The sequence below is a fragment of the Canis lupus genome, chromosome 4, assembly GCF_048164855.1.
Source record: "Canis lupus baileyi chromosome 4, mCanLup2.hap1, whole genome shotgun sequence".
In the NCBI taxonomy this organism is placed as follows: Eukaryota; Metazoa; Chordata; class Mammalia; order Carnivora; family Canidae; genus Canis; species Canis lupus.
The window spans coordinates 10,600,191-10,614,863 of record NC_132841.1 but is presented as its reverse complement, the minus strand read 5'-3'; the positions used below and the strand labels follow the sequence as shown (position 1 = coordinate 10,614,863).

Sequence of the window (14,673 nt, the reverse complement as noted above, 5' to 3'; positions counted from 1 at the left end):
GAATGCAAGTACTGTGTTCAACCACCTCTGAATCCCTACTCCATACCTGGAATATAGTAGGTTCTGAGGGACACTTGCATGATTCTTTCTTAGTAAGAAGTTCTAGCACTTACCAGTGAGAAAATTTCGTAGTCGTCCAAACTGTACTTCATATTGCTGGGGCTCTGCCTGGCAAGGGGCTGCAGACACTATGTTGGCACAACCGGATTCTGATTGAACTAAGGAGGAAAAGATACACAAAGTGGGAATGGGAAACATGATTATTAATCCAATATATGGAAGGATGGATCGAAGAGGGTGTTGAGTATGCATCCATACCAATGGACATTTCAGCAGATTTCCAAAATTTGTTGAGGCTTCTGGCTAAATATGGCCGAGTGATCATACGTAACTATATCTTTCTCCCTCCCTCCTGTTACTCAAAATAAAATGACAGTGGAAGAATGAGAAGATATAAAACACAGGAAAAGTTGACTGAAAGAGGACAGGAATATAAGTTTGTGAGAGACATATCTGAAAGCATTTGACCCCATGTTCTGACATCCTACAATAACGTTCCTTGGTATGGATCTGTTTTCAATCATCATGATGGACCCTTAGTAGGGTTTCAAATAAATGAATTTCAATAAAAAATCATGTCTCTCAGTTTTGAGAAATTTGTTGATTCTGTTTTCTCTTTCTTGAGACCCCCTACTATGTCTCTATTTTCTTCTTCTTCTTCTTCTTCTTCTTCTTCTTTTTTTTTTTTTTTTTTAAGTAAGCTCTAGGCCCAATGTGGAGCTCAAACCCACAACCCTGAGATCAAGAGTCACATGGTTTACTGACTGAACCAGCCATGCACCCCGGGAACCCCTACTATTCCAAGGTTAGATCTCCTGAACTGATCTGCTGCCTCAACTATCAACCTTTCTACTGATTTTTCATCTTTACTACCATTTACATAAATTTACCACATTTCTTGCTGTTCTCTGAATGATCCTTGTTTTTAAAAAATAGCATTCTCTTTTTGTTTCAAGGCTATCAATGATGGTATTTTTGAGGTTTGCTTCACTCAATTGGTTCTCCCTTTTTCTTTCCACCTCTCTTTTTTCTTAGTATGTTAGGTTAGGTTCTTTTGTGGCTGAAGGTGAGGTACTAGAGAGCTGATGAGAACTCTGTTTATCACCCAGCATGACCCAGATGGGCAATCTCCCAATGTCAATGTCTGTGTTGGTCTTCTCTCTTAGGCAGGTCAGATTCACCAGGGGAGATTCTGTAATCACCCTGCTGAGGGATATGTGACTGACTGCTAGGGTTCTGGGCAGTAGAACATGGGGAAGAAAGCTGGAGTCTCAATATTCATATATTCAGTATGTAAACATGCAGTTAGTTTCCTGTGAGTTTATGCTTTCTAAAAAGAAGAACAATACTTCCTTACTCTTTCTACAGGGATAAAGGGACACTGGGGAAAGGTGGCTGGGGACTGAGGGATCCATCTTTAATAATCTGGATGAAACATTAACACATTTCAGAAGATAGATTACAGAGGAACGAAATCAACGCAGCAGGATGGAGGCAGCTACAGCATAAAATGTACAGGAAGGGGGATGTCCATGTGCCCTACAAGATTGCAAAGCAACAGCTTGGAGCAGGATATGCTGCACATGTATGAATGGTACTCCTCTCTCTCCTTTATGTGGCTCCCACCTGGAGTTAATCTGTCACCAAATCGTATAGATTCTTCAATCTATCTACTCCTATTAGCACCTCCTCAATTCAGGTTGTCCTCACTTCTCACTGGGATCCCCTTATGGCCTTCTAACTAACTACTGTGGTTCTACTCTGGGCCTTCCCCAGTCAGTGCAGCCCCGAATGATCCTTCCATAATTCACACCTGAGAACTTGGAAACTCTCCTCCAACTTGTCCCCTGGTAAGTTCCTAATGGTTCTTTTGAGACTCAGCTCACTCCTTCTATTTACCAACCCCTGACTACATGCAGGAGATCATGAGACCTTTTGGGGAACAATCCTTGATCTGCCAAGAAGACCATCTTCATTGTACAGAACCTGAAACATTCTCCCACCACAGAACTTACTACATTGTGCTCTCTTGTCATCACTGACTTATCCACCTCATTTCCTGGCTATGATGTGAAGTTCTCCCGGAGCTAGGATCAAATCTTAGCTATCTCTAGGACTTTTCAGCACCTGACCTACAGCAGGTGTTGAATAGGTGGTCTGCTGAATGAAGACACAATTATTCAGATTACTCAACTGACAGAATGACCTAGAACAAAATCTTATGATACACACATTTCCTGGTGGTTTTCCAGGAACCTTCCTAATAAGCCATTATGTCTGACTTCAGACAACAAAGAAGAGTCATGTTCTGTAAGTCTGTTTAAGAGTGCTTGCTTCTATTTTCTATCAACAACTGCAACTGAATTACTGTTCTCAGGTTGTAATGAACAGGGGGCAGCAGGAGATTATGTGTGCACATTAAAGGCTGTGCTGGTGGGCTGAGAAGGAATTACTCTGGCTCTATAAATTGGTCATCCTACTAGAAACAATATAGCTTTAGTAATCTATTCAAGTCCGTCCTCTGGTTCTGTTCTTGTCAAGGGTAACCCAGTCTGAAGAGAGGAACAATGGAGGTGGATGTGATGCTAAAGAATAAGAAGGCAGATGCCTAACTGGGCTACTTCTACTATCTCAGGGGGTCAGGAACCACCTCTTTGAGGATGTCCTCAGGTTTTTACTGTCCCATCATTCTTTTCCTCTAGCAATGGCAATACACCTTTAAGCATGAAGGCTCTGACATGACTCTGAAGATAGTAAGAGGGAATAGAGGGAGCTGCTGCTACCAGTGTGGGGATTGAAACCATTAAGGGATGAAGTAGGTGGTAACAGATACTAGGAAGAGCAGAAAGAAGTACAGGAATAAAAAAGAAAGAAGAGTCTAGTCCGAGCAGGTAAGAAGAACCTTTCTCCAGGGCTGAGCTGGAGAAAGCACTGCAATGTTGAACTCACACATAGCCATTAAAGCAGCTCAAAATCACCCGAAAAGCACCACAGCCATTTGTTTGTTTGCAAAGTCTCCAATACCCAGATCCAATAGAAGAAAATTATATCACATAAAAACTGAACTCACAACATAGCTAAGTAATAACTATTTGCAATTCTAGATAGATTTAAAACACATTTTTCTAAAAAAGAATCTGATTGCAAAACTAAAACCCAAAACAAATTTTAAAAACCTCAGGAACCTATCTAGGACGCCAATCTTTTCGACCATTGATCCCAAAGTACTGGTTTGCCCAGCAAACCTGACTTCCATGGGCAAGGCTCCAGGCTACAGGGAGGGCCATGTGCAAGACAGGGACGGGAACCCTGGCCCTCCAGATCTTTCAGTGTAATAGTTCACAGAGGGAAAAAGTTGCATGTAACATCAGATATGGAGAAAAGCACTGAGAATTCTGAAGCAGGATGGATTATGACAGGGGCTTCTAGAAGTGGCTTTGAAGGGCAGATAGCATCTCTGAAGGCCAGCACCATTATGCAGCGTTGCCTGCTGAGGCTGCTGCAGTCTCTCCAGAACAGGAGGGGAAGTAGGAGCAGGGGTTCTCCTGCTCCAGCCTGCCCGAGGGTGGCCCCACTGGTTACCTGTGAGGTTGGCCGCCATCTCCTCAGCAGTCTGTGACAGCCGCAGTCCTTGCTTCAGGGGACCATCGGAGTCCACGTACTGCCGGCGTTTGAGGTAGCAGGACACTGCCATCTGAATCTGCTCGGTGCGCACTCGTTTCATGACCTTTAGAGGGAACCACAGAACACGAAGGCATTTGGAGATTACCCAATCCATTTGGACATTGCATGAGTAAAATAAGTAAAGACTAGCCTTGTGGCTAGTCAAGTGACCTAGTTAAGATGCAAAGCAGAATGCCTTAGTTACCAGCCTGGTGCACTCTCCCATTTACCTATTTTCTCAATAGTGATATGGTCCACTTCAATTATGGAAAATAGGAATATGATGGAGAATAAGACCCTACAGACCACCCCCAAATTTCATTTACTACCATGATTTCAATCTTTCTGGTAGAACTTTTCATTAGAACTGCTAAACAATGAGCAAACGGGACCAGGTCAATTCTAGAGCCTTTTATTTCTCCCATCTACTCTGAGAGAGAGGTGTTAATTGGCAATGAACCGGCCAAACAAAGCAGGCAGGAAGCAATACAAAATAAAAAATCTGAGAAATTCAGAAACTGGATAAACAGATGTTGAGAAAGTGAGCATTTAATAATGAGGTAAGGAATGCTATGCTTTTCCTAATAGTCAGGAGAAGTCTGGTAGTACTACGTCAGAGATTTGAGCAACGTGTTTTAATTTTAATCCCATTATTTACCTATTTCACTCCTTCAACCTCTGGCACAGCAAAGCATCAAAACGTAAGAATATGTATATGCATTAGAATGTGTCTCACAAATTCTTACAAGAAAGAAAACAAAAATGGTAGGAAGTGTACCAGCTGAGGCTAAATTACTTTTGATAATTCAAGCTAATTTGAGGGTTCCCTTCAAAAAGGACTATTTTCCTTGACAACTAAATTGATTATCAAGAATAAGAGGAACTCCCGAAGGTGCCATGAATCTCACACATTACTTTGCCAGAAGTAAAGGATACTGCAGTCCAAGTGACCCAAGACAGCTGGATGAATTTTCTATGTTCACTTCTGTCATGTAAAAATGGAATGCATGCAACATTATCCATACACATGATTGTCCCCATCAAAGTAACCTCCTTAAATCAATGGTTCCCAATGTTTTGGGTGTGGGAGATCTGCTTTTGGCAGTTTACTTGGGTGTGTCTGAGTTTTCTGTTTCAATGACATGAACTGGCCTTCTCCTTTGTCATTTCCTCCATTCCCTTTGAAGATGTGAAATTTCCCCATTCCAGATCCCTATTCCAGAGATCTGCCTTTTTTCCTTTAAACATTTCAAAAATTTTTATTTCTATCTAATTTTTATTCATCTGCCATTTCTTTTAGTGTATGACTGTGGCGAATAGCCAAATGTTTTACACAAATACTGTAGCAGCTACAATCCTTTGCAAATAATCTTTTTCTAAAGTGATCTGTTGAAATATACTTTTTCAACAGATATACCCTTTTGAAATATACTTTTTAATTCCCTAAAAATCCTACCATAGAGCAAACAATGAAGGCTGGAGACACACACATTAAAACATACATATCTATATAAGTATATAAATGTTAGGCTATCATAAATATGTTCTTCTAAACTATTTACTTAGAAAAATTATATTTCTCTATGCATTTCAGCTTTGGATTATCAAAAAAGTATAAAATCATTTGCTAAAAAGGAGGGGCACTGGGTGTGATATGGTTGACAGCGATACAATGAAAACTACTAATAAATTTCCTAGGACTGAACCACCGTTTTACTGTGGAATTTGTCTCACTCAGTTTTGGTGTATGAGTCTTTCACTATATTGCTAACTTAGATTATTTTTTAAATTAAAAAAATTTTTTTTAATTGCCAACACAAGAGTTTTGATACTTTGATAATCCCTGCTCCAAGCACTGATCTGTCCATCAATGAAAGCAGATAATTGTTTTTTTGGTGGTTACTAAGAGGCCTTACTGTGTATCATTTTGACTGTATCAGTGATTCTAGTTCTCTAACAAGGTTGCACCTGAGAAACTCCTGTAACTGTGTGTGTAAATAATTTCAGCCCTGGAATTCTGATTCAATGTTATAATTAGAGAAAAACAATGAAATGCACAGAGACTGTGACAATACTGCCCTCTCCCAGTTTGGCCCCAAATCAGGACTAGTTAAATCCAAACACCCAGCTCCCACTGCCCCCCCACCTGCACCCCTCCTTGATGTTTACTAAAGCTGCTTTTAATCTAACTTCAAGAGCTCCTAGTCTTCAAAGTCTTCCAAAGTAGCCCAATTCCTTGTATTTTAGCTGAGACTAACACTTTTTCAGATTTTTTGCTGCCAATCTCTTGTTGCTATGGGAATACATGCTTGTATCAATATGTATCCCTCAGTGCTCCAAATAAAATGGGAATAAGAGATCGCCTCTCCAACAGGAAGAAACCATGCACGGGAAAGACACAGAAAAATTGACAGAATAGACCCTGCAATGACACACTGTCCTCACAGTGGGGCAATCTTTATGCACATCAGAGAAGGAGGGGAAAAGATATGAAAGGTATGGGAGAGTAAACAGGAATGAGAATGAACAGTGAAAACTGGCCATATTTGGGATTGCTAGAAATTAGTCTATAAATACTGATTCTAATGAATGTGTCCAAGTTAGCTGCCCCAACTGGCAGTTTCTCTGAACCCAAACCACTTTTTATGACAAGGGACCTTCCTTGAGGGTGGGCAGTGAGCCAACTGTAGGGCCAAGGATCTTAAGATCAGGAATCCTGGAATTAACTAACTCTCTTTTACAACCACATTCAACTGAAATACCAGAGACATGATCCAATAGACTTAACTGGATTTGATTCCAATGCACACATATTTCAAATGAAATAAATAACGAAGAGTTCTGTGGAGAAACCAGTTCTCCTCCCCCTACTGATTTCTGTAATACTAATATCCATAAATGGACACATTAGGGGGAAAAAAAACAAACTTCCTTAAAATAGACCTGCCTTTCGAGAGACTTAAACATAACACTAACACTGCAATTTCACGTTACTTGCTTAGCTTTTCTCATAATTATAAAATCTTTTAAATTTAAATTGTTTGTATATAATTGCATCCTTGTTAAAATTTCAGGATTTCCAATGATTTTTCAACTTACTTAATGGTAAAAATAGATGATCACATATCTTTCTTTTCATGTGATACGAATAGTATTTCTGGAAATTAAAATAAAGATTCGGACACAATATGTATCTTTTTCTCAAACATCAATAGCTACCTACTGTTTAATACTTTAACAAAATTGCTACATAAAATCAAGACAGGATCATCTTCCTGTCTCAAAGTAACAACTGTGCAGGAAAAACCACAGCCATACTCTTGATATCCCAGAAATATGGGAAGGCAAAGACATACTCTTAAGATGATGATAATACAGGACTGCAGCCAAGTAAATTTCTTACTTGTTACAGACTGCATCCCACCCACTTATGTTCAAATATATGTGTTGCTGGAGGGTGCTAGGAGAGACACCCCCAGCCCACCACATGAAGGGCTAAGTGGGTGAAATACTACACAATTCTATTAAATGCTAGTGGAATACTGTATGGACAACACCCCTTAAGGTGGCAGCTTTGAGCATGGGTGGGTTCAAAATAAATCCAGGCAGGGACGCCTGGGTGGCTCAGTGGTTGGGCACCTGCCTTCCACCCTGGGTGTGATCCCGGAGTCCTGGGATCAAGTCCCGCGTTGGGCTCCCTGCATGGAACCTGCCTCTCTCTGTCTGTGTCTCTGCCTCTCTCTGTGTGTGTCTCTCATGAATAAATAAAGTCTCAAAAAAAAAAAATCTAGTCAAACTCACCATTACCATTCTCAAATCAGCTCCTCAAATGAGTCTACTGACAGGCAGCTAAGGATGTGTGTGTGTGCTTTAAAGCAATTATAAATTTATGCTTAGAAACAAAAATGAGGGATCCCTGGGTGGTGCAGCAGTTTGGCGCCTGCCTTTAGCCCAGGGCGCGATCCTGGAGTCCTGGGATCGAATCCCACGTCGGGCTCCTGGTGCATGGAGCCTGCTTCTCCCTCTGCCTATGTCTCTGCCTCTCTCTCTCTCTCTCTCTCTCTCTCTGTGACTATCATAAATAAATAAAAATTAAAAAAAAAGAAACAAAAATGATTGCGTACTTTTTGTTCAACAAGATGCCAGGTACAGTGCATACTAGGTATTCAAATACATTAGTTCTCTTCTCTTTACTTGAAAAAGTCTAAATGTAAAATCTATCAAGAGGTCATTCTAAGGAGAACCTAAAAAGCTAGCTTTTGCATTAGTCATTATGGTAAAGTGTATTCAATTATCTTTGTGAAAATATAAGTCACAGGTGACAAATGAGCTCTACTTCTCTCAGTTTTAGTAATACCTCGTATAATTTTAACATTATGATGGCCTTTTATATTTGATCTTTGCTCACAGACTGACATACATACTTGAACTAGAAGCTGTATTCTTTCTTATGGTGTCCTAAGAAATAAACATGAGAATAATGCTCAGAACTAGGCAGTCAGGATGTAACATAGCACCTGGAGTTTTTTGTTTTGTTTTGTTTTGGGCATGCAGAACTCACACAACTGACAGATGCCACTAGGAATTAATTTTCTCTAACATCAGCTGGGACCTCTATGATGTTCCAGTATTTTTTCGACAATTAGTTTCTTTCCCTGTAGCTTCCAACCTGGCTATTCTAAAACTATACCAGTCTCCTTATCCAGCCAGCTGACTGTGCTCCCTACCTCAGTGGGCTACTTACTTAAGACTCCTCAACTCTTACCAAATGAAACAGTCACTTTTCTACACTATCCCACAGGGTCTCTTGGCTGCTGAACAGGTCCCTCCTCCCTTGAAATTCCCTCTTCCTTGGTCGCTTCCCCTCTCCCATTCTTGGTCTGCTTCTCATTCTTCACATTCCCTACATCATCATGCTACTTACACAAGACTTATACCGTCTATGGTGAGAGTACCTTCCTGAGCTCAATTCTGAGGAACATCTCTACCTGCAAACATTTGAAATTCAACATGCTCAAATATATTATCTTCCTTCAAAAGCTCTTCCTTTTTCTACTGTTCCTAGCCAGTTTGATGGTGTCATCATCTACCACTAAAGCAAAAACCTCAGTCATCATCTTAAGATTTTTTTCTCTCTCTCTCACTGAATTCACTGAATTCTAACTTCTTCTATTCTACATAGAATTCTTTTTTGCAGCCATTGCTGCCACCGCATCCTCACTGCTGCTATATGACAGCACAAATCACTTCTCAACTGGAATATTCCAACATCCTCCCACCTCCAGCCCTACCTCAAACCACTCTCTAGAATGCAGCCAGAGTAGAAGACAAATCTGATTATGCTACTCCCAAGCTTAAAATTGCTCCCCAACCCTGCCCCAATGCAGGCTGTCCAATCCTGCCATCACTGTTCCTTGGTTTGCTCAGACAGATGGAGAATTCCTGGAGGATACAGCTTTTCTTATCTTTAAAACTCAGGTTAAAAATAAAGTGAGTGTTGTCTAGTTTCTGTTTGGAATTTTTGAATTTACTTTAGGCTCATAATCTTTCTGAATTTTTATGAGCCACAAATATTTGATTCCTCCTTTAATACTGTTTTACAGCACAGAAAAAAAATTCCCATACAAAACTTCATTAACACGGAAGAGTATAGCACAAGAATGGAGATCTACATTATTTACTATGACTTCAGAAAGAAAACTTTCATATATGCTCTATTTGCAAACAATGTTGTAGATGGAAAAAACAGGATGTTTTGCTCTCAGAATAAATGTTAATCATTCTCTGTGAAACTGAATTCAAATGCAGCCAGGTTTCAGAAACAGCTTAATGACATTAAATCACTTATGTATGTGTCTCAAAGTAGAACAATATTCATTTTTGCATTCTAGAGCAGTACTGTCCCATAAGACTTTCCTTAATAATAAAACTATTCTAAGTCTGCACTGTTCAGTATGATAGCCACCAGCCACATACAGCTATTGAGCAATTAAATTGTAGCTAGTGCTAAATTTTTATTTTAATTAAATTTAAGCAAACACATGTGGCTAATGGTTATTACTGTACTGGACAACACAGTTCTAGAGCATGGTATTACTTTGTGAAACTAATGTATCAGCACCTTAGCCTTAAAATGCTGATTGACAAAGTTTTGCACAACACGTCTGATTAACTAGATTACCAAATATCCAAAAGGGAGTACAGCTGACCCTGAACAATGTAAGTGACCCTCTCTGCTCCTTCCCAGTCAAAAATATGCAGATGGGATGCCTGGGTGGCTCAGCGGTTGGGCATTTGCCTCTGGCTCAGGGCATGATCCTGGAGTTCCAGGATTGAGTCCAGCATCAGGCTCTATGCAAGGAGCCTGCTTCTCCCTCTGCCTATGTCTCTGCCTTCTCTCTGTGTCTCTCATAAATAAATAAATAAAATATTAAAAAAAAGTTGGCACAGAACTTTTGACTCCCCCCAAACTTCATTACTGATAGCCTACTATTGACTGAAAGCTTTACTGATAACATAAAGTTAATTAGTACGTTTCATAAATAAATCATATACTGGGGGATCCCTGAGTGGCTCATTGGTTTAGTGCCTGCCTTCGGCCCAGGGTGTGATCCTGGAGTCCGGGGACTGAGTCCTGCATCAGGCTCCCTGCACAGAGTCTGCTTCTCCCTCTGCCTATGTCTCTGCTTCTCTCTTTCTCTTTGTCTCTCATGAATAAATTAAATCTTAAAAAAAAAAAATCACATACTGTATTCTTAGAATAAGGTAAGCCAGAGAATAGGATTTACAGTACTGTTTTGCCCTTACAGGAAAAAAAGTCTGCCTAGAAGTGGACCCATACAGTTATACCTGTGTTGCTCAAGGGTGAGCTGTATTATGCTAGTAAAACAGAACTCTCCTTTAAGACAACCAATCACTGTAAGGTGACTAAGATACATTTCAATACATTTTATCAGAAGAATATCTTATTTGACTGCTGAACAAAGAATTATGAATGGAAGTTCTCCACAGTGTTTTCTAAACCTTGCCAGTACACAATGTTCTTTAAACCTTCTAAAAGTTTAAAAAATGAGGAAAGGGAATTTGTCTCAGTAAAGAAAAAGATCAGTGGTCAATTTCTGTGAAAATCCAAATAAAAGGTTAAGTTCAAACCTAAGACAATGATACCCTTGCAATGAGAAAATTAGTAAGAACTTTTTAGGGTTAATTAAAAAAAATCTATGATGATTATAAATGAAACAAATGTCTGAAAAAAAAAGAAACAAATGTCTGCTTATAATCTTTCATTTATTAACTCACATATATTTAAAAATACATTATATAGCACAATATATTAATTCATGAAATAATTTTACTCTATTCACTTTCATCTTCCACATATCAGTGTCTCTGTGGTCACTCAAGCTACTCTGAATTATCAAATTCCATTTTCTAGAGCACATCACCTTCACATTTACCAAATGAGCTGTGATAGAGTGCTTCTTGAATCCACACATGATGCTCTCATTGGAAATCTCAACCAGCCAAAGCCATCAACACCTATTCAGGAAGGCAGAACATTTTTTCAGTCATCAGTGACTATACTGATTGACTGAATAAATATATCAAACTAGCATCAACTGAAGTTATTTTAGCCCAATACATATTTCCCAAACAGCATCCTATTGTTCAAAATAGAGTGACTGAGAGTGCCCTGAGAGACTTGAAGATGTGGTGATACGCTCTTTACAGAGGGGTATTTTGGGAGGAACTTTGCCTTGTAATCAGGTGTATACAGTAGGGCCCTGCAGTCGACTTTTAAGAGGGAAGGCTGCCTGGGATGATCTAAGGCTTTCTTCATGCCTTCTGTAAATGCTCTCTAAGCTTCCAGATTTGGAATGAAATGCCGGTCTCTGCTAAGCAGTCATTTTCCTTTTTGAGTCACAGTAAGATACAAAGCTTCCAGGACAAGTGAATGGATGGGCCTTCCCTACCTTTTTTTTTTTTTTAAAGATTTTATTTATTTATTCATGAGAGGCACAGAAAGTGAGATATAGAGGGAAAAGCAGGCTCCTTGCAGGGAGCCCAATGTGGGACTCGATCCTGGAACTCCGGGACCACACCGAGCCACCCTGAGAAGCTCAACCGCTGAGCCACCCAGGCATCCCCCTTCCCTACTTTTAATTCAATCCCACACTACTGCAGGCACAATCTTTCCAAAACTAATCTGATGGCATCTGCTCAGTTTAAAAACTTTCTATTGCCTCCACCAGTGTGGAGGATAAAAAAATTCAATCTCCTCTATGTCATTCCGGGGTTACTCTGATTCACCTTTGTTCACTCACCTGGTGGGTACTATCCCACTTTGTCATCTCAGGGGCTTTGGCCAAGACCTCTCCATTAAGTGGAGGCACCCCCTACACTGTTGCTCCAACTTGGTTAAATCCTGCTCTTTTTTTCACAGCTCCGCTCAGCCTTCTCCACCTCTGAATCTGGGAACGCTTCTGTCTCATTGCTTACCATAATATTTGCCTCGTACTCTATCACTGCTAATACCTCATACTTGCTGAGTGTATGCCATTGGTACGACACTATTTTAAGTGCACAGATTATCTCTTGTATATATCTCAACAGCTTTATGAGCTAGATAACACTCTTTGGATAGGAAAGCAGAAGCCCATAGAAGTCAGACACTGTCCCAAGGTTCCATAGTGTTAAGATGGAAACTCAGGTCACCTGGCTTCAGGGTCTGAACTCTTTACCTTTTACAATGTCCTGCTTGCCCAAAGGGTTCTATGTTAAATCAGAGGCTTCTTCACAATAGTGAAGGCTTACCAGTTGCTTGTTGAGAGAATGATCAGAACAATTACAAGTAGAACAATTACTACCTGAGAAGATGCGGGGAGGCTGGAAACAACTTCTGCCTGTCCACCGAGTAATGTGGGTTTATCAGATGCTCCCTAGGGTTCCCTTCCAGCAGAAATCAATCATCAAAGCCAAAACTCTTTTCCTTTCTCCAAAGATGTCCTTCACAGGTATCATGAAGGACATCCGTTTGCAAAAACAAAACCCCCCAAACCAGTTGCTGAGCAGTTTAGTGAGGCCTTCACTCAGCTTACCAGTGACAGAAGCACATATAAGCCTCACATTGATAGGCAGAAACAATAAAACTATTCCAAGACACAACAACCTGATTTGTTGTTTGATGACAAAGAAAAAAAAACTCAAGGCAAGCCCACCCTTCGGTTTTGTAGTTGAACACTGATTTTCCGGGCAAGAAGAATTTGTAATTCATAAAACAAATCAATGTCAGTATGCTTCCCATTTAACACACAAAATTTAGGCCTACAAGGAATCTAAAAGGTATCTTCCCCCAAAAGAAATTACAACAGCTAATATTTAGAATGCTTTGTATATGTCAGGCATTTTCACATTCATTATTCCGTTTTTTGGTATCCTTCAAAAGATCCAGTTTTAAGTTATGAGTCATCACCTCGTTTTACAGAAGAGGAGACTAAGGCTCACCAAAGTTACAATGATCGCTCCGTGGTTTCAGCTTTAGGTCTCCACAGTCATCAAGCCCCATCCATTCAGTACATTAAGTTTCTCGGAGTTTAAAGATGCGGCTCAGACCCCCCTTCCCACTCTCACTTTCAAGCAGGGCTGTGAGCAAGGCTGGGAACTGCCGCCTCGTCCTCCTCCCACCCCACAATTCAGGTAAGTCACACACACACTTGTATCACCTCCGCCCTCACTGTTCCTCCCAACACAGCACCCAACTGCTCGTTCGCGGGAGTCACCGTTCCAAGACTTCAATCTGCGAGGTCAGAGTTGAGGTAATTCAAGACGAACGCCGCACGGGATTGGCAGACTTACCTCCCGATCCCAGAACCGTACAAGCTGCGAGATCCGCGGCATAACGACACTCCCACAACTGATGGGAGAACCGCACGAAGCTTTCAAGCGCTCCACTTCCGCCAAGTCTAAAATGACACCACTATTTCTAACCATCAACTGACTTCGGACCAACGCCTCACCTAATACATTTTCAAACCCCCGGAGCTTCGCGAGTGCAGCCTGAGCGCACAAACCTCCCGCTGTCAGGAGTTAAACCAACCCCAAAGGCAACCCCGCAGGTCGGCATCCTCTAGCAACAGCCAGTCTCACTCGAGATCGCCCCTGTCACACGCAGAGGTCGGTTTCCCGGCCGGCCACCCGCAGTCACCATGTGCGAAGTTTAATCTTGAGTTCGGCCAAAAGGCATTTCCTTTTTCCTTAAATGAAGGGGAGATACGGACCTGCGCTCCTGCTCGGCTGCCCGGCGCTCAGGACCCCTTCCCGGCGGGCGCCCGGCAGCCGCCCCGGCAGGACCCACCCCGAGCAGGAACGCGGAGCCCTCCAGGTGTAGCTGCCGACTGCAGGCCACGCCGCCCGCGGCCGCTGGGACTCGCAGGCCGAGGGCGGAGGCGCGGCCGCCGCGCCCGCGCCCGCGCACAGCCGGCCCCGCCCCGCCCCCACCGCCCCGCCGGCGGGAGCTGCGGGCGCGCGCCCCGCCTAGGCCTCGCCGCGCGCCGCCGCCCGCGCTCGCTCCCTCCCGGCCCCCGCCCGCCCGCCCGCGCGCGCTCGGCTCGCGACCCCCTCCCCCGGCCCTCCCCGCCCGCGCGCCCCGCACTCACTGAACATCCCAGGCGGCTCCGGCTCCTCCCGCCGCCGCCGCCTCCGGGATCGGGTTGCTTCCGCCTCCGTCGTCTCTGCCGCAGGGTCTCGCTCCGACGGCCGGCTCAGCCGGGCCCCCGCGCCCCGCGCCCTGCCGCCCCCGCGGCGGCGGCTCTGGGCGGCCGCTCCATGACTGACTGACACGGAGCGGGCCGCGGGCTGGGCCGCTCGGGCCTCCAACGCGCAACCGTCTCCACCAATGGGCGAGGCGCCTCGGCGCTCTGCTGGCGATGCCTGGCGTGCGCGCCGCCCCGC

At 42.7% G+C, this 14,673-nt stretch overlaps 1 protein-coding gene across 3 annotated transcripts in view; it reads right to left on the bottom strand.

Annotated features, from left to right (window-relative positions):
- TAF5L (TATA-box binding protein associated factor 5 like) overlaps nucleotides 1-14,575 on the bottom strand; it is a 28,376-nt gene extending 13,801 nt beyond the window's left edge. The window contains exons 1-3 of one of the 3 annotated variants that reach the window (XM_072823127.1): nucleotides 14,379-14,575; nucleotides 3,643-3,787; nucleotides 114-218 (exon numbers count right to left, since the gene is read on the bottom strand). In XM_072823127.1, the coding sequence (XP_072679228.1) occupies nucleotides 114-218; nucleotides 3,643-3,784 (247 nt within the window). In that variant the 5' untranslated portion in view covers nucleotides 3,785-3,787; nucleotides 14,379-14,575. Of the gene's footprint in view, nucleotides 1-113; nucleotides 219-3,642; nucleotides 3,788-13,578; nucleotides 13,874-14,000; nucleotides 14,157-14,378 lie in introns of those variants that run through there. The other 2 variants (XM_072823128.1, XM_072823126.1) reach the window with 2 other exon arrangements.
- Nucleotides 14,576-14,673: the final 98 nt, after the last annotated feature.